This window comes from Sus scrofa, chromosome 1, assembly GCF_000003025.6.
Source record: "Sus scrofa isolate TJ Tabasco breed Duroc chromosome 1, Sscrofa11.1, whole genome shotgun sequence".
Lineage (NCBI taxonomy): Eukaryota > Metazoa > Chordata > Mammalia > Artiodactyla > Suidae > Sus > Sus scrofa.
In genome coordinates, this window is record NC_010443.5 from 74,986,707 (window position 1) to 75,005,504 (window position 18,798).

Consider the following 18,798-nt stretch of genomic DNA (forward strand, 5'->3'; position numbering starts at 1 on the left):
TCAGTTATATTTAATAGCTTTAAGATGTAGAGATTAATAAATTTTTTAAAGTAGTTAATTCTTAGGAATACACATACTTACACAGGAAGTTATGTTAACTCTCTTTCTCTGGCCCCACCCTGCCTATGGGAAGCCTTCCTCTTCCGACCATGAAATCAGAACCGAGGCAAGAACTTCCATCTGATGGAAACTTGCTCAGGTTGTTGCACTCCTGAGTAAAGTGGAAGCCAGTATTCTCAATGATTATATTTCTTTTCTTTTTTTTTTTTTTTTTTTTTTTTTTTTTTGTCTTTTTAGGGCCACACCCATGGCAAATGGAAGTTCCCAGACTAGGAGTTGAATCAGAGCTGCAGCTGACTGCCCACACCACAGGCACAGCAATGTGGGATCTGAGCCACATCTGTGACCTACACAACAGCTCATGGTAATGCCAGATCCTCAACCCACTGAGCAAGGTCAGGGATTGAACCCACATCCTCATGGATGCTAGTTGGGTTCGTTAACCACTGAGCCATGATGGGAACTCTTTCATGATTATATTTCTTAAATTCTTACAGATAATTTTACTGGAGATTTGATGATGAAACAGAAAAATATTTTTAAAGAGTCCCCTTTGAAAATTTTACTTGACTATCAGATGAGGTCGTTTATCTTCTTACTGTTTTAGTTGAGGTGAAAAATTACAACACAGAGAGATGAACAGACCTTATGCATTTGATGGGTTTTGACAATAGCACACGGTCATGTGACTCACCCCCTCCCCAGCAAGAGGCCAAAAATTACTGTCTCCTCAGAAATTTCTCCACCTCTTCCCAGTCATTTCCCACTGTCCTACCCCTATTCCCACTGTCCTGTTCCCACTGTCTGACTCCTTTCACCATATATGAGCTCTCCTTATTCTAGAATGTAACATAAATGGAATACCAGCGTGTGCTTTTTGTGTTGCTTTCTCCCTTTTTTAGTTGTATTTTGAATTAAGTGTAGATTCACAAGATGTTGCAAAAATAGTACAGAGAGGTCCTGTGTGCCCATCACCCTGCTTCTCCCAGTGGTGACACTTACGTAACTATAGGACATTACTGAAACCAGGAAACTGACTTGGGGACAATACAATTAATAGAGTCCATCTAGCTTAGTTGATATATTAGCATATTGTTTTTGAGATTAGGTGAAACCATTTTTTTGTCACAATCTTTGGTTCGGTCATTAGGTTTGCTAAATTTTTAATGATGCATTTGTTAGTGGAAACAGAACATCTGTCTTCTTTTTGTTACATTTTAATTTTTTTAATTTTTAAATTAAAGTATAGTTGATTTACAATGTTCTTTCAATTTCTGCTGTAAACCAAAGTGACCCCGGCATACATATATATATATATATATACACACATTCTTTTTCTCACATTATCATCCATCATGTTCCATCACAAGTAATGTTCCCATTGCTTATCCATTCTAAATGCAGTAGTTTGCAACTACTAACCCCAAACTCCCAGTCCATCCCACTCCTTCCTCCTCCCCTTAGCAACCACAAGTCTGTTCTGTGTGTCCGTGAGACTTTGTCTATTCTATAGATATGTTCATCTGTGCCATATCTTAGATTCCACGTATATGTGATATCATATGGGATTTGCCTTTCTCTTTCTGACTTCCTTCACTTAGTATGAGAATCTCCAGTTGTATCCATGTTGCTGCAAATGGCATTATTTTGTTCTTTTATGGCTGAGTAGTATTCCATTGTATATATGTACCACATCTTCTTGAACCTTTTATCTGTTGATGGACATTTAGGTTGTTTCCATGTCTTGGTTATTGTGAACAGTGCTGCAGTGAACATATAGGTGCATGTATCTTTTTGAATGGAAGTTTGGGGATATATGCCCAGGAGTGGAATTGCTGGATCATACAGTAGTTCTGTATTTAGTTTTCTGAGGAACCGCCATGGGAGGTCTATTTTCTACTTGTGAGGTTTCTGTCCTACAAAGGAGTAGCCAATAGAATAACTGACCATTCACTCATCCAACTGGCACGAGAGAGTGGGCAGTCAGAACCTCCTCTTTCCTTTCTTGGGAAGGGACTACATGTCGGTAGCTTGTGTTCACCTCAGATTCCCCTGGGACAGGATATCTGAAGACTTGGGGAGTCAGAGATCCCAAACATGTAATACCTTGGGCTCTGAATTTGGAAACAAGAGAGAGACTGAGGCGGATGGGGAGGAAAGTGGAAGGATGTAGCCCATAGCTGAGATGAGTGTGCTTTGTAATCCTGAAGCCCTGAATTAGATTTTCTCACCCAGTCACAGGCCACATCTAGCCCAGGAGGAGCCGAGGAGAGCACCTGTGCCGGCCAAGCAGGAGGTGAGGGGTGGAAAGTGACCGGGAGATTATGCTAAGGGATGTCTCCTCACAAGGAAGGAACGTCAGGCATGGGAAATAGTTATTCCATTGTCACCTGTTTCTGGGGAGAGCCATTGGCTTTCCAGTTGCTGTCCAATCTACTCAGTCTCATCTCTTCATTGTAGACATACTAGCCATGGCAATAAAGAGATGGCACTAACTTTAACGTGTAATTCTGAAAATCGGTGTTATTACGTTGTAGTTCTTAAAGCATCATCTTCTTCAGACTCATTTTCCTTGTTTTACTGCACTAGCATTCTGTATAGTTTAGATGACATTCAAATTTCAACTGTATTGCTACATACAATAGCCACAACTGGAGGAATCAGCCACCTACTCATTTTACCAAGATAACTGACATAGCGGCCGTAGATGGAAAAACAGTAATACACATCCCTCAAAGTAGGGCACTGGGTTTTAGGAGGGCAGATCATTTCCTGCTTAAGTAGGACACCCGTGATAGGAATGTGTCAAATAGGCTTCACAGCCAGGCACCAAGCATTACCGAGGACTGTGAGTTAAGATTGCTTTCATATGCATGTATCTTAACTCCAATAACATGCATAGGAATTTTTGGAACCAGTGGTTTCATGTGTATAGTGACATCTTATCATTGGTTTCTTTTGTCTCATCCAGAGCTATACGAATCATATGTGAGACAATGTGAAACTTCTTGGGTTACCACATGGGCTCTGGTTTGGGCATATATGTGGTCTCGTTTGGGCGCAAATCCAGAAAATGAATGTGCTTTCATTAATACGGGGAGATGGTTTTGCTGAGGTTGGAAATTGGTGTGGCTTTGGTCTTAAATCATTTGACACTGTTTGCGGTCTCTGGCGGCTGTGTTTATTCTTTCACATCATCAGCGGGAAGTGAACCATTTTGCAGTTGGCAGTTAAGTTGAGATAAAGCTCTAGGGATTGGGGTTATGGATATTCCAGATGATTGAGAAATAAAATGAACCCTTTTAGGAGACAATCAAATGGAGCAGGGGAGACAACAGTCGAAGCCCTGGACACCCACCTACCTGGAGCTGGCGGGCTTTCTGAGCTTCAGTTTTCTCATCCAAAAAGTGAGGCTCAGAATACCTTTCCTGCCTACAGTGTTTACGGAGCAAGTGAGATCAAGCTCATGAGATACCTTTATAAAAAATTAAGTCGCTGCTCAAATTTTTTTTCATAATAGCATTCAATGTATTAAAATGAATCTTGATGTTAATTTTTTTTTTTCTGTCTTTTCTATGGCTGCACTCACAGCATATGGAGGTTCCCAGGCTAGGAGTCCAATCCGAGCTGTAGCTGCCGGCTTACACCACAGCCACAGCAACGCCAGATCCGAGCCGCGTCTGCGACCTACACCACAGCTCACGGCAGCGCCAGATCCTTAACCCACTGAGCAGGGCCAGGGATTGAACCCACAACCTCATTGTTCCTAGTTGGATTCGTTAACCACTGTGCCATGACGGGAACTCTAAATCTTGATGTTAATTTTGGTAGAGGAAACATAAATACTTGCAGACTGTTAATGGTACATTTTTTTTTCTTTTTTTGTCTTTTTAGGGCTGCACCCGTGGCATATGGAGGTTCCCAGGCTAGGGGTCGAATTGGAGCTGTAGTTGCCGGCCTACACCACAGCAATGCAGGATCCTAGATACATCTACAACCTACACCACAGTTCTTGGCAACGCTGGATCCTTAACCCACTGCTGAGAGATGCTGGGGATGGAACCTGCATCCTCATGGATACTAGTCAGATTCGTTTTTGCTGAACCACGATGGGAACCCCACCGGTGCCGTTTTCAGTTCCATTATGTTCCAGGTCTTTGAAAGATGTTTTTTGTTTGTTTATTTGATTAGGGAAGTGTTTCTCCCAGGAACAAGGCCTTGACTGATGGTCAAGTTCCCAGGCTAGCCAAAAATTTCTAATGTACCTAACCAGGAATCCTGTGGTGGCCTGGGAGCTCCAAGCCCCTCTGATCTGGGGCAGCTCCAATGGCTGAATGTCTCCTAGCGCAGAATCTGGTGAGCTCCCTGGAGACTGAGGACTCTGTTGGAGGGAGGGTGCAAAGCGAAGAGAGAAGGGCATCCACTGAGGAAATGAGCACTATCTGGAGGCTCAGGTGGACTGACCAACCCTACCCACCGTGTATGCACCCCCACGCAGTCCAGAAAGCTGGGGATGGGCCGAAGTTTCGGGGCCTGTGTTGTCATTCTTAAGCTCAGTGATCCAAATCAGGGGGAGGCTCATATTTTTAAGGCAAAGATTTCATGTGTTTTTCAGTTAATGAATAATCAGAAACATAATTTGAAATTGATAACGAAATACCTGAAATCAATTTTTTAAAAGATACTAAATCTTTTGAGTTCTAATTTTGCCTTACTGAAATGCTGTTTGAACCTTTATAAATTATCTAATTACTTCTGAATATAATTTTTCCCTTTAAAATGGATCACCCAGTGTTGACTACATGGTGAGACCTTTGAGGCCCAACTAATTTGATATGAAATACGACAGCTTTCTCCAACTCACCAGGCATTTCACCTGGAGATGCTGATTGACTGGGGATGGGGCCCAAACTTCTGATCAAGGAATTGGGGAAAAGACGGAGAGAAAAAGCTGCCTGGAAAAGTGAGCACCAGAGAGTTGCAGAATGCAGCTCAATCATTTTCCAGCAGTAGACTAGGGACCAGAATCACACCACAGTGTTTCTTTCTGATAAATACCAAAAATTTAGGTCCTCCATTTGTCCCAGAAGACACTTAGATTTTTTTTAAGATTTTAATTTTTTCTGTTATGGTTGATTTACAATGTTCTGTCAATTTCTGCTGTACAGCAAAGTGACCCATTCTTTTTCTCACATTATCCTCCATCATGTTACATCATAAGTGACTAGATATAGTTCCCAGTGCTACACAGCAGGATGTCATAGCTTATCCACACCAAATGCAGTAGTTTGCATCTACTAACCCCAAACTCCCAGTCCATCTCACTCCCTCCCCCTCCCCCTTGGCAACCACAAGTCTGTCCTCCAAGTCCATGAGTTTGTTTCATTTCTGTAGAAAGGTTCATTTGTGCTATATATTAGATTCCAGATATAAGTGATGTCATATGGTATTTGTCTTCCTTTTTCTGACTTATTTCACTTAGTATGAGAGTCTTTAGTTCCAGCCATGTTGCTGCAAATGGCATTATTTTGTTCTTTTTTATGACTGAGTAGTATTCCATTGTGTACCACATCTTTTTAATCCATTCATCTGTTGATGGACAATTGGTTGTTTCCATGTCTTGGCTATGTGCATAGTGCTGCAGTGAACATAGGGGTGCATGTATCTTTTTCAATTAAGGTTTTGTCTGGATATATGCCCAAGAGTGAGGTTGCTGGGTCATATGGTGGTTCTATATTTAGTTTTCTAAGGTACCTCCATATGTTTTCCATAGTGGTTGTACCAATTTATATTCCCACCAACGGTGTAGGAGGGTCCTTTTTTTCCACACCCTCTCCAGCACTTTTAATTTGTTGACTTATTAATGATGGCCATTCTGACTAGTGTGCAATGGTCCCTCCTTGTAGTTTTGATTTCCCTTTCTCTAATAATTAGTGATGTTGAGCATTTTTTCATGTGCCTGTTGGCCATCTGTATGTCTTCTTTAGACAAATGTCTATTCAGGTCTTCTGCCTATTTTTCAATGGGGTTGTTGGGTTTTTTTGCTGTGGAGTTGTATACACTTAGATTTTTGTCAATCCTTTTTGTGGATTACTGATTCCATGTTCTTCTCCTTTTTCTCCTTCCCGCTGGTTGCCTTCTGACTCAGTCTGTCTGTCCCCAGGGGTTGTACATTAAGAGATGGAAAAAGAAGAATTGAAACTTGTTTTTCAGTTTGCTATTTCTTGGTGAGACGACAGTTAAAAGGCCAGGAATTGTTCCAATAAGTCCTATAGAAGCTAAATAAGCCTCTATGTATGCATCTAACTTTTGCTTCTTTTTTTGTCATGAAGTATTTGAGGTAGCTTAAAAAGTTACTTTATGATAAAATAGAAAAGTAGGTAACTCAGTGGAGTTAGGAAGCATATAAACAAGGACAGAAAGTTAAGAAAGCAAGGGATACACTTCTCCAAGCCTGAAGCTGGGACTCTGTTGAACTCCAGCTTTGGGGGCAGGCCCAGTGGGTGGGCTCTCCTGGGGGGTGGAAAACAAAGGCTCAGCTGCAGAGCACACAGCTCATTAACAATTTCCGCAAATACATCTCTGTGAAAGGTTGGAGCACGGTTGAGAGTTAAGTGGGTTGACTTGGAATTTGCCCTTACTGTTACCACAGTATTTAGCTAGGCTCTCCTCCCACTGATCTCTTTACATTTTTCCGGGAAAAAGCCACTTGTCTGTGCTCAGTGTTCAGCCCCAGCCTCTCCCGCAGTGAGATTGTTGGCTCACAGCCGGCCTCTCAGAATGGGGGCCCTTCCAGGCTGCATCTGCCTGGTGACCTCCTCCTGGTCCCCTCCCTGGGTCTTTGAGCTCTGGTTTACCACCCGGCCTGCTAAGCCTGCTAATCCCGCCCGGCACTTTGCTGCCAGTGGCGTCTTAAAGGGGAAAAGCCTCCTTTGCCGGCTCCCATCTCCCTTGTCCCTTCATCTCCTTCCTCCTTCTCTTTTCTTTCTCTCTCCTCCTCATCCCCTCATCCTTCCCTTCTCCTTCTGTGTATCATCCAGCCAGCATTTTATGGGCATATTTCTTGGCCTCTGGGTAGAAGGAGGCATAAGTAATGGTTTGTACAGGAGTGTCCATCGTGGTGCAATGGAAACGAATCCGACTAGGAACCATGAGGTTGTGGGTTCTATCCCTGGCCTCACTCAGTGGGTTAAGGATCTGGCATTGCCGTGAGCTGTGGTGTAGGTCGCGGGTGCAGCTCCTATCCCATGTTGCTATGGCTGGGGTGTAGGCCGGCAGCTGTAGCTCCGATTAGATCCCCTAGCCTGGGAACCTCCATATGCCGTGGGTGCGACCCTATAAAGACAAAAGACAAAAAAAAAAAAAAAAGAAAGAAAGAAAGAAAAAAAAGAAATGGTTTGTACAGCAGAGGAGCTCACAGTGGGAGAGAGGGTGCCTAGATCAGGGGCTTTGGAGGTGCCAGGGGTGCAGAACTGCAGAACAGGAATGAACGGGGAGGTCCGTTAACTTGCAAGCGGAAGCAGTCAACTGCTGAAAGTTCTTCCCAGAGGAGACCTGAGCCTGAGCTGGGTCTGGAAGCCTGAGCAGAGATGACCAGGGGGAAGAAGGGGTGGAGGAAGACATTCTGGGCAGAGGCAGTGTCTGGCCAAAGGCTTGGAATTGAGAAAGGATGGACGAGGAGGTTGTGTGTGGTGCAGGGTCTGAAAGGTGGCCTACGTGGTGGGGAGAGGGAGGGAGGGAGGGAAATGAGGCTGGAAGGCTGAACCTCGCTTTGAAGAGTGAGGAGCCTTTAGGATATGGAGGTTGTCCAGTAGGCCACTGGGAGTCAGAGGAAGTCTTTGAACAGGGAAGGCTGGGTTTCTAGATGCTCCCTCTAGCAACAGGGAGACTCCTGGAGAGGCGAGCCCAACAGGGGAAGGCATGCAGAAGGAGCCTGTTCAGGGGGCTGTAGAGTTTGGAAAAGAGATGAAGTGGGATTAAACAGAACCAGCAACCATAGTGATAGGAAAAAGAGGTAAAACAGGTGACCAGTCAGGTGTTGAAAGGAAGTGGGGAGGGGAGTTAGGAGGCTGGGAAGGAGCTGCTGTCATGAATGAGATGAGTAGGGAATACACAGGGGTCAGGCCCCCTCTGGGAGGTCCATTTTTCTTTCATTCATTATTTTTTTTATTCCTCTGCCCCCCCCCCCGCCCCCGGTTTTTAGGGCCTCACCCATGGCATATGGAAGTTCCCTGGCTAGGGGTCGAATCGGACATGCAGCTGCCAGCCTACACCACAGCAATGTAGGACCGAGCCTCGTCCATGACCTACACCACAGCTCACAGCAATGCAGGATCCTTGACCTATTGAATGAGGCCAAGAATCAAACTCACATCCTCACTTAACCCCCTGAGCCACTACAGGAACTCCTCCTTTGCTCCTTTTAAATCGTCTACCTCAGAGAAACTGTCTGATTCATCTATGGTTTTCTGATGATTTATACTGTTTATACTGTTGTTTCTGGTGTAGGTTGTTTCATCCATTCTATCCACAAATGTTCATTGAGGACCCACTGTGTGCCTGGGATTGAATTTGGGCCTGGGCAAACACGATGGTGAAAAGACAGAGTGTACATGCTCACTGAAGCTTCTAGTATAGAGGAATAGACAGACAATAAAACATAACATTAAGTAACCTGCCATAAAGTAGTTCGTGTGTTGGGAGTGATGGTGGTATGAGATGAAGTTTGAGGGGGTTCGTGAGAGTAGCCTACTGGGCCTTGTAAACCAAGGTCAGAAAGCTGCATCACATCCTAGAAGCATTGGACAAAAAGTCAGTAGGGCTTAGGGTGACAGTAAGCAGAAAGGCAGGATTCTGGAAGTCTCCGAGTTGGGGGACTTCAGCAGCTGGGTTAATGGCTGGGGCATCACTATGCCAGTTTCTAGTGCATGGTGTATGTTTCATGTATGTTTTTTTTTGTTTGTTTTTTTGTTTTTTGTTTTTTGTTTTGTCTTTTTGTCTTTTGTTGTTGTTGTTGTTGCTATTTCTTGGGCCGCTCCCGCGGCATATGGAGGTTCCCAGGCTAGGGGTTGAATCGGAGCTGTAGCCACCGGCCTACGCCAGAGCCACAGCAACGCGGGATCCGAGCCGCGTCTGCAACCTACACCACAGCTCACGGCAACGCCGGATCGTTAACCCACTGAGCAAGGGCAGGGACCGAACCCACAACCTCATGGTTCCTAGTCGGATTCGTTAACCACTGCGCCACGACGGGAACTCCTGTTTCATGTATGTTTTTTAACCAGCATCACACCTGACAGACTGGGAAACATAAAGGTATCTCACTCAGCTACATGTCCTCCATATGATGTGATATAGGCAACAAGGAGAGATGGATTATAAATCAGGGGATGCATCACATAGAAATGAGTGCTTCCATTCTTCATTTGGGCCATTTATAAAAGTTATATATTGGGGACAAAAGAATCTTGAGCTGTCATAACTTTTTCTAATGAGGTGAGGGGAAATGTTGAAAGGGAGAAAAAAAAACTGAGTTTGAAACAAGAAAATAAAAGCTCCTAAGAAATATCTGGCCCCTCCTGCTGACAGCACCCCCTGCCAAAGGTCACGTGTGGGGAGAAGAAGATGACAACAGATTGAGATGCCCAATCTGTGAAGCCTCGGGGACCAGGGAAGGGAAGTGTTTGCATGTACAGTGGGTGGAGTGTGTGTTCCATGGTATCCCAAGGTCTCTGTCTGGTTCAGGCCAGGATTCATGGGATCTGTGCTCTTTGGTGTTGGAGTAGGGAAGCTTGTGAGTCATCCTTTGGATTGACATAAACCAGCAGTGCTCCAGTGCCTGGGCTGTCTCTGAAGAAGGAGAACAGGTAGAGCCAGGGTCAAATGATGAGAATTTTCCATTTTATGGCGGTGATGGCCTGGAATGCCTAGAATGGTTTATTAACCTTCACAGAAGACCTATTCCTTAGCTTTGGTGACAACATTGCAGATCCATGGTCAAGTGGAATGCTCAAATTGTTTGTTTCCCCTCCAATGTTTTGGATACTGAATCAATCAGTCTTTCTCTCTTTCTTTCTTTCTTTCTTTCTTTCTTTCTTTCTTTCTTTCTTTCTTTCTTTCTTTCTTCCTTTCTTTCTTTCTTTCCTTTCTTTCTCTCTCTCTCTCCTTCCTTCCTTCCTTCCTTCCTTCCTTCCCTCCCTCCCTCCCTCCTTCCTTTCCTTCTTTCTTTTTTAGTCTTTTTAGGGCCGCACCCATGGCATATGGTGGTTCCCAGACTGGGGGTTGAATTGGAGCTGTAGCCTCTGGCCTACGCCACAGCCATAGTAATGTGGGATCTGAGCCGTGTCTGTGTCCTACACCAAAGTTACGGCAATGCCAGATCCTTAACCCACTGAGCGAGGCTAGGGATCGAACCTGCATCCTCATGGATACTAGTCAGATTCATTTCCACTGAGCCATGACGGGAACTCCAGATACTGAAACTTTCAGGGGAGAATTTCCCGAGTTGCTGAATTGACTGCAGAAAACCCCCACCGATTTACTTGAGAGAGCAGTTTTATTTTCTCTGCTTTCAAGGCAGTCGGTTATATTTTAACAAAATCTTTTTGTAGCAGTTGTTACAAAGGAAAATTAATCAAAGATACATGTCATCATAATAATTGTTTTTAAAGTTTGTGACTATACCAATGCCTTATATTTACACAGTGCTGTACGGTGTGCAAAAACATTGTTACATTTTTTTCCACCTGATATACACAGCTCTGGTGAGCAGGGAGTGTAACCCCCTTTTCACAGATGAGGAAACAGGGAAGTTGAAGAGTGAGTGAGTGCCTTAGTCACACAACTAGGAAGAGATTGTATGACCCGAGACTCCATCATCTAACTCTAAGGCCAGTCATCTCTCTTCTGCATTTCCATTCACACATCCCATTTCATTGAACCCCAACCACTCCAGGGCAGTTATCACCACCCCCACTTAAAATGATGAGAACAATGTTCTCTGAGAGGTTCACTGACTGACTAACCTATGCTCGTGAGTGGGGGCTGGGATTTGACCAGGCCATTCAGCTCCCAAGCTGACTCTCTTAACCAGTAGCCAGCTTCTGCTGTCCCGCCAGGAAGGATCACTCTGCATATTTAAAATTACTAGATAACAGCAACTTTCATTTTATGGATTTAGTAAATTGTTCTCTTCTCCACTTTTAAATGAGGGTCAAAGCACATAGCTTTCTTGATCATTCTTTACAAAATAAGACGAATATGTAAGACATCAACCCTAGCCTCTTGGAAGAAAATGAGATTAATGGTCTTAAGTATTCTTTGGCTATAGCATTGTTAGTTGATGGTATTTATAAGAATAGGGAACAAGAAGTTTCGAATCTGTGGAACTTGATGTGGCATGTCACAGGGTCAGTTGCTGATCTTATAACTGCTACTAAGCCCAGATAATGATTTGTTTAACCCTGGGGTTTTGGTATAGTAATTGCTTCTTAACACGGATATTTCTTTCATTACTTTTGAACCAAAGTAGTCTTTCTTTGTATTCATTTCTTGGTTTTTGTTTTATGCTACTTATGTCTAGCCCGTGATGGGAGACGGGAGCTGCATAATGGGGCTTTGCATTAGCTGCTGATGTCATGAAACTTATGGTATGAATTGTGCTGTGCTGACTTGTGTTGCTGTATTTTTAAGTAAAAAAAAAAAAAAAAAAGGTACTAACATGCTTTTTGCCCAGGTAACTGCTACACTGAGAAACTTGGTTGATTCACCACTAGCAAGAAGTAAGTTTTTAAGCATCAGTGCCCTTCCCCAGCTCTGCACAGTGATGGGACAGTATATGGGTGACAAGGATGTCTGCACCAATATTGCCAGGATATTCAGGTAGGTAAAGGAAAACAAAGTAGCCTTACAAAAATGCTAATGCTTAGATTTGGGGGTCATCTTTAATATTTGTGTATGTGACTGGCGAGGAATCCTGTTTTTGCCCTTTATGTCACCTAGAAGAAAAGCTCAATCTAGTGGCCCAAGCTTAAAATAAATGATTTAGACTAATGACTCCATTTCTTACGCATTTCGAATGTGATTCTAAACACACTGATTGTATGTTACTGTAACTAAAGTTATGAGTTGTCCTAGTGTTTTTACAAAACAAACAAAACTTCCTCTCAGCTTATGGGTGATCAAGAGCTATCTGGCAAACCATGGCAAGCTCTCTGGTACACTTGGAAACGATGCTTATGGGTTTTAACTCAAAAATGAGGCCATTGCTTAGAAAGTCTGAGCTGACTTAATTTGCGATCGAAAGTTGTTTTAGTTCAGTTGTTTGGCTGAACTTTGGCTCACACATTCACTAGTCATGTTTATACTTACTCTCCTCCAGAAACGACGATCTGAATCCAGATTGCCTCAAAGCAAGATGTGACTAAATTTCAGAACTGTCTTTAAATTATGCATTTATATTTCTTCCCTCACTGCTCTCTGCCAGTTTTTACATAATGATCCTTCTCAAGAGACCTGGGCCTTTCTTGAACTGTAATGTTGTAGTTTTTTAATGAAATACAAAATGTCCAAAAGACTGATTTGGTAATTGACCCCAGGATGAGGGTATGAGCCCAGCTTTGATCTCTTAGCACTGCACTTTCCTATCTGTGTACTTAATTCTGGGCACTTAGCTGCTCCCATTTTGAAGCACTGTAAATTCATAAAGACTTTGTGTGTACAGTGGCATGTAGTTTAACTTTTTTCTCCACCTGAATAGACAGTTTTCCCAGCACATTTTATTGAGTATGCCATCTTTTTTTTTTAACCACTTTTGAATGCCTGGTCGTTCCAACATGAGATTCCACATGCTTGCAGGTCTGTTTCTGGGCATTCTTTCTGGTCTATCCTTAGACTAGTACCACACTGTTTTTACTATTATGGATTTAAATCTTGCTGTAAGATGAGTCCTTCACTTCTTTTCTCAAAATCCAAATTCTTGTTTTCTCTTCCCCATGAATTGGAGACTCAGCTAAAGTTCATGTTAGGAATTTTGGATTTTTTTCATGAAACTAAAGTGAATACATAGAGTAACTAGGATGCAGGTGGGGAGAACTGACGTCTTTATGATATCAAATCTTCAACCCATAAATATTTGTGATGTTTAAGCTTAATAAAAGTTTATGATTTCCTCCAAAAGAAGATTTTATACCTCTTTTGTTAGACGTATGCCTTCATGGCTTTTGGGGCAATTAGGATTGCAGTCTTTAAAAAAAAAAAATTCTAAGTAGTGTTGCTAGTATATATGAATAGTATTGATGTTTGCTTATTAATCTTGTATTTAGGACATCTTTGTTTGTAATGGCTGTACCTGTGGCAAGTGGAAGTTCCCAGACTGGAGACTGAATCCGTTGCAACTGTAACCTACACCACAGCTGGAGCGACACTGGGATCCTTTAACCTATTGTTCCAGTCTCGGGTGGAACCCATGCCTCTGTAGCAACTCAAGCCGATGCAGTCAGATTCTTTTTTTTTTTTTTTTTTTTTTTGTCTTTTTGCTATTTCTTGGGCCACTTCCGCGGCATATGGAGGTTCCCAGGCTAGGGGTCCAATCGGAGCTGTAGCCACCAGCCTATGCCAGAGCCACAGCAATGCGGGGATCCGAGCCACATCTGCAACCTACACCGCAGCTCATGGCAACGCCGGATCGTTAACCCACTGAGCAAGGGCAGGGACCGAACCCGCAACCTCATGGTTCCTAGTTGGATTCGTTAACCACTGCGCCACTACGAGAACTCTCGATGCAGTCATTCTTAATTCACTGTGCCACATCGGGAACTCCCAGGGCATGTTGTATACACTAGGTCTAAGAAATAGTCTGCAGATTCACTTGGATTTTCTGTGAAAATTATGTACAAAGAAGGAAATTTTGTATTTCCTTCTCATTATTGCAACTCTTTGTCCCTGTCCTCACCTTCTTAGATGCATTTCTTAAGATGGTTAGTATAAAGCTGTGAGACTATTGGACTGGCTGACTTTCTTCTGACTTTAAAGGAAATATTTTTGTGATTTTACTAGTTGAAATTAATTCTTGCTCTAGGTTTTTATAGATACCTTTTAACAGTTAAGGAACAATTTTCTCCCATTAATGGATTTTAAATTTCCTTGAATGCTTGTCCCAAATGTATTTTGATAATGTGGATTTTCTTTAATTCATTAATATAGATTACATTAACAGATTTTCTCATGTTAAACCACTATACCTTGCTAGGTTTGCTTAACTAATATTTTGTTTAGGATTTTTCTCTTATTTTTATTTATTTATTTATTTATTGTCTTTTTTTGTCATTTTAGGGCCACACCCGCAGCATATGGAAGTTCCCAGGCTAGGGATCTAATCAGAGCTGTAGCTGCCGGCCTACGCCAGAGCCACAGCAACACAGGATCCAAGTCACATCTGCGACCCACACCACAGTTCAAGGCAACGCCAGATCCTTAACCCACTGAACGAGGCCAGGGATCGAACCCGCAACTTCATGGTTCCTAGTCAGATTTGTTTCCGCTGCGCCACAACAGGAACTCCTGTTTAGGATTTTTCACCTATGGTCATGCATTAGACTGACCTCTTTGTTTCCTTTCTCATATTGTCCTTGTCTAGTTTTAGTGTCAAGTTTTTACCAGCTCAGAAAATGAGGTGGGATATATTCCAACATTTTCTCTTTTCTAGAAGAATTTCTGAAAATTAAACTTATCTATGTCTTGAACAGGCTGTAGAACTTGCTTGAAAAGCAGTTTTATCCTGGTGTGTGTGTGCACGCATGCGTGCATGTGTGCGTGTGTCTGTGCGCATGTGTGGGTGTGTGCATGAGCAAATACCACTGACTACTGATTCACTTTGTTTTCTGGTTACATGTCTAGTCATATTTCCTATTTCTACTTGGGTCAGTCCCTAAAAGTTATATTTTTATAGGAATTTGCCTACTTCTTTAAGTTTGCAAACTATCTAAAGTCATTCCAAATTGTCTGTTATCCTTTTAATCTCTGTTGCATCTGTAATTATGCCCCCTTTGTTTATATCATTTGTTTAAAAAATATGCATACAGTAACACTTACTCCTTATAACAATTTGAGAAGGTAGGTACTGTTATTATTATCTTCACTGTACGTAGAAGGAGACTGAGGCTTAGAGAGGGTTGGTAGTTTTGACAAGGTCATACAGCCATGAGTCACACCAGGTAGTCTGGCTCTAGAATTCATGTATTTAACCACTATGTTATGCTGCCTCTTCATTTTGATACTGACTTGCATTCCTTATTTTGATTGTTTATGGTGTTTCTCTTTTTCTCTTGATCAGTCTGGCCAAAGGTTTGCCAATTTATTAGTTTTTGTAAAGAACCAACAGATTCTATTGTAAGTTTATTTTCTGTTTTATTCCGTCTGTTCTTATCCTTAGTAATCCCTGTCTTCTTTTTGGATATATTGCATTTTTCCTCTGTTTTGGTTAGAAATTCAGTTCCTTTCTTTTCAGTCTTCCTAAGATTATGAAGTTTCCTCTACTGCTACAGCTGTGCCTCACATATTTTGATTTGTCGTATTTTTGTTATTATTCAGATGTCTTTTTTCTTTGACCCCTAAGTTATATGTTTCCATATTTCCATGAGTCTGTTTTTTAAACAGTGTATTTTTCATTGATTTCTAATTTAATTGTCCTTTGCCCAGAGAATGTGATCTGAGACACCAGTTCTCTAAAAATTTACTGAGACCGAACAGCCTGGCATGTGATCAAGTTTTTAAAATATCGGTGGTATTTTACCTATTAACCTATCACTTAATGAGAGATTTATGAGCATCTCCCAATTTATGTGGGTTTGTCAGTTACCACCGTGTGGATTTTTGTTTGTTTGCTTGCTTACTCTTGAAAATTTGGAACTTTTTTTTTCAAGGCTTTTTTCCTTAAGATCTGTTTTGCCTGATATTAATATATGACTAACAGCCTAATGTATTCAAGCAGCTTAATGTTTGCTTTTGCTGGAGTCCCAGGAGATTGACTGATTTTATGTGAATTTCTAAGCTTTTTGTTTAACCACAGGGTCAGTGTAAATTCACACCTTATATATGTGTTAGAGGCTTTGGGTTTCTCTTTTTCAAAGAACTTTAAAAGAAACAGTTTCCCTACTCCCACCTTGTGTCCCCAGTGTCTAGGCAGACAGCAAGCCTCCCTGAGGCTTCTCTGGCCTGTTATGTAGCATCTTTCTAGACTCCTTTTCATGCACAGAACAATGCTTTGAAGGTCTGCATTTAAGGTGACCTAGGTGTATTTGAACTTTACTGAAAAACAAAGTTTATTTTTATTTTTCCATTTGACATTTCTGCAGCAAACTTACTACTTACCATGACTGCTGTGTAGCCTTGGCCAACTATTCCAGATGTTATGCCTTGTTTTTGAATCTGATAAACAAATACCAGAAGAAACAGGTCAGTTCTTCATACATTTAAATCTTCAGTGTGTCTTTACTTTGGTGTATTTGTGTAAGCATATGCTGAATGACTTTATGAATTGAAAGTATAGATTTCTACTAGAAGCTTCCATTCAGTGTGTAATCGGCTGCCCCCCGCCCCCCGCCCCGGGGGGCAGATTCCTTGAAGGAGTTGGAGAGGGAGTAGTTTGAGGCAGAAATGGCCTCAGTGGGATGTCCATACAGTAGGAGGATTCATGATTTGGGGTGCAGGGTGGGTGGACCTTCCTGGTGCTGTTCCTCTCCATGATCTGTAGAAGTCTACGTGGGAGTCACCTTTAGGTGGGATGGGGCTACACTGGTTATTTCCAGCACCACCCCCCGACCCTCCGCCAGGGCCTGCCGAGCCAGATGGGTACAGATGCATCCAGCCATCTGCACCTTAATAAGTACTACAGGGGGCGTTCCCATTGTGGCTCAGCGGTGACAAACCCGACTAGCATGCATAAGGATTTGGGTTGATCCCTGGCCTCGCTCATTGGGTTGAGGATCCGGCATTGCCATGAGCTGTGTTGTAGGTCATAGACACAGCTCAGATCCTGCATTGCTGCGGCTGTGGCTGTGGCTGTGGCTGGCACCTACAGCTCTGATTCAGCCCCTAGCCTGGGAAGTTCCATTTGCTGCGGGTGCGGCCCTAAAAAGAGGGAAAAAAAAAAAAAGAAGAATTACAGGAACTTATGATTGCAAACTAAAGTTTGGGATCCCTGACACTGGGCATACACTAAAGATTCTTCTAGCTCTGAAATTCTCTAATTCTCTGACAGTGTTGTATTTAGAAGATGACATTTCCAGGTAAGTATTTCAAGGAAACCATTTGGTTTTAATGGGTTGAACAACACTGCGTAGCTGTTTTTAAAAAGGAAGAGGTCACAAATGACTTCCCCTTAATAAAATTATAACACTTAGCGCAAATATTAATTTTTATTATAAAGTTTTTGAATATTCACTGGATGCAATCTAGTTTTTTTCAACATTTTAAATGATTAAAGTGACACTCTTTAGTGGAAACAGTTTATACATGAAGACCATACATATTCATTTCAAATATAATACATTTTCAAAATCACGTAGTAGGTTTCATCAGTTTAAAACCAAATAATTTTTGTATATACTAAGAATCATTTTAATATAAAGCTCTGTTTGTTTATATCAACCATATCAAAACCACCGCAAAATATAATCCTTTTTTGCCACAAAGAGCACTGAATTTATGCTTACCCAGCCAGGTACTTCTGCTGAGAATGCCCAAATTTGTCAGATTTTACACTATTATCAGCTATTTATCAAAAGGTTACTAGTCTCTTTTTGGTTATATAGATGATAGAGAAATTTCTATGCTCATGTGTATGCATGATTACTACATTTCAAAGATGATAAAACTTTGCTTAAAGTGTTAATACATTTCTATTTAACTTTTAAAAACTGATTTATAGGTAGGCACTTGAGTTCCTGATTCTGAGTATTTAGATTACAAATGCTTTCCCCGTTGTATTTTGTATTTTCTCTAAATTACATATTTTGGCTTTGGAGATGCCGAGATGCAGGGTCAATCCCTGGTCCGGTGCAGTGGTTTAAAGGATCTGTGTTGCTGCAGCTGTGGTGTAGGTCGCAGCTCCAGCTCACTTCAATACCTGGTCTGGGAATGTCTATGAGCTGTGGTTGCAACCATTAAAAAAAATGTGCACAAAATATTTCAAGGTATAAGAATTTGCTATGTCAGGTGAATAAGGAATTTGATTAACTGCCTTAAAGTATTCACAGTCCATGGCTAATTTAAGTGTCCATTAAGCATTTATTAATTTAGATTTTGGTACAACATATTATCAGAATGCTAATCTTTGGACAAGTGAATTAACCCAGTAGGAGTTTAGCCATTCCTATTCCTGGTTTTCTTTTTTAAGAAAAAAATTAAAATGGTAGAAAAGATATATAGCCTTAAAAGAATCTTTTCCATGTTATACTTAAAAAGGAATCTAGTTATGGATTTTATTTTGTAGTTTTGTGTTATGGGATTACTTTATGGGTTTTAATTGCAATTTTATTTTACCATCATTATTTCTCTTTTGCTTTGGTGGTTTGATCATGGGAGACTTAGATGACAGTAACTGGTGAAGATGTCTTTGCTTTCCACTAGAATTTTTAAATATGGATGAAAAAAAAACCACTTCTGGAGTTGCTGTTGAGGCTCAGTGGTTAATGAATCCAACTAGGAACCATGAGGTTGCGAGTTCAATCCCTGGCCTCG

At 41.7% G+C, this 18,798-nt stretch overlaps 1 protein-coding gene across 7 annotated transcripts in view; it reads left to right on the forward strand.

Moving 5' to 3' along the window:
• The window catches only part of ARMC2 (armadillo repeat containing 2), a 157,919-nt gene that overhangs the window by 62,883 nt on the left and 76,238 nt on the right, over positions 1-18,798 (forward strand). For all 7 annotated transcript variants that reach the window (XM_021090841.1, XM_021090838.1, XM_021090844.1 and 4 more), the window contains 2 exons: positions 11,795-11,940; positions 16,413-16,512. In XM_021090841.1, coding sequence (XP_020946500.1) covers positions 11,795-11,940; positions 16,413-16,512 — 246 coding nt within the window. The remainder of the gene's footprint in view (positions 1-11,794; positions 11,941-16,412; positions 16,513-18,798) is intronic.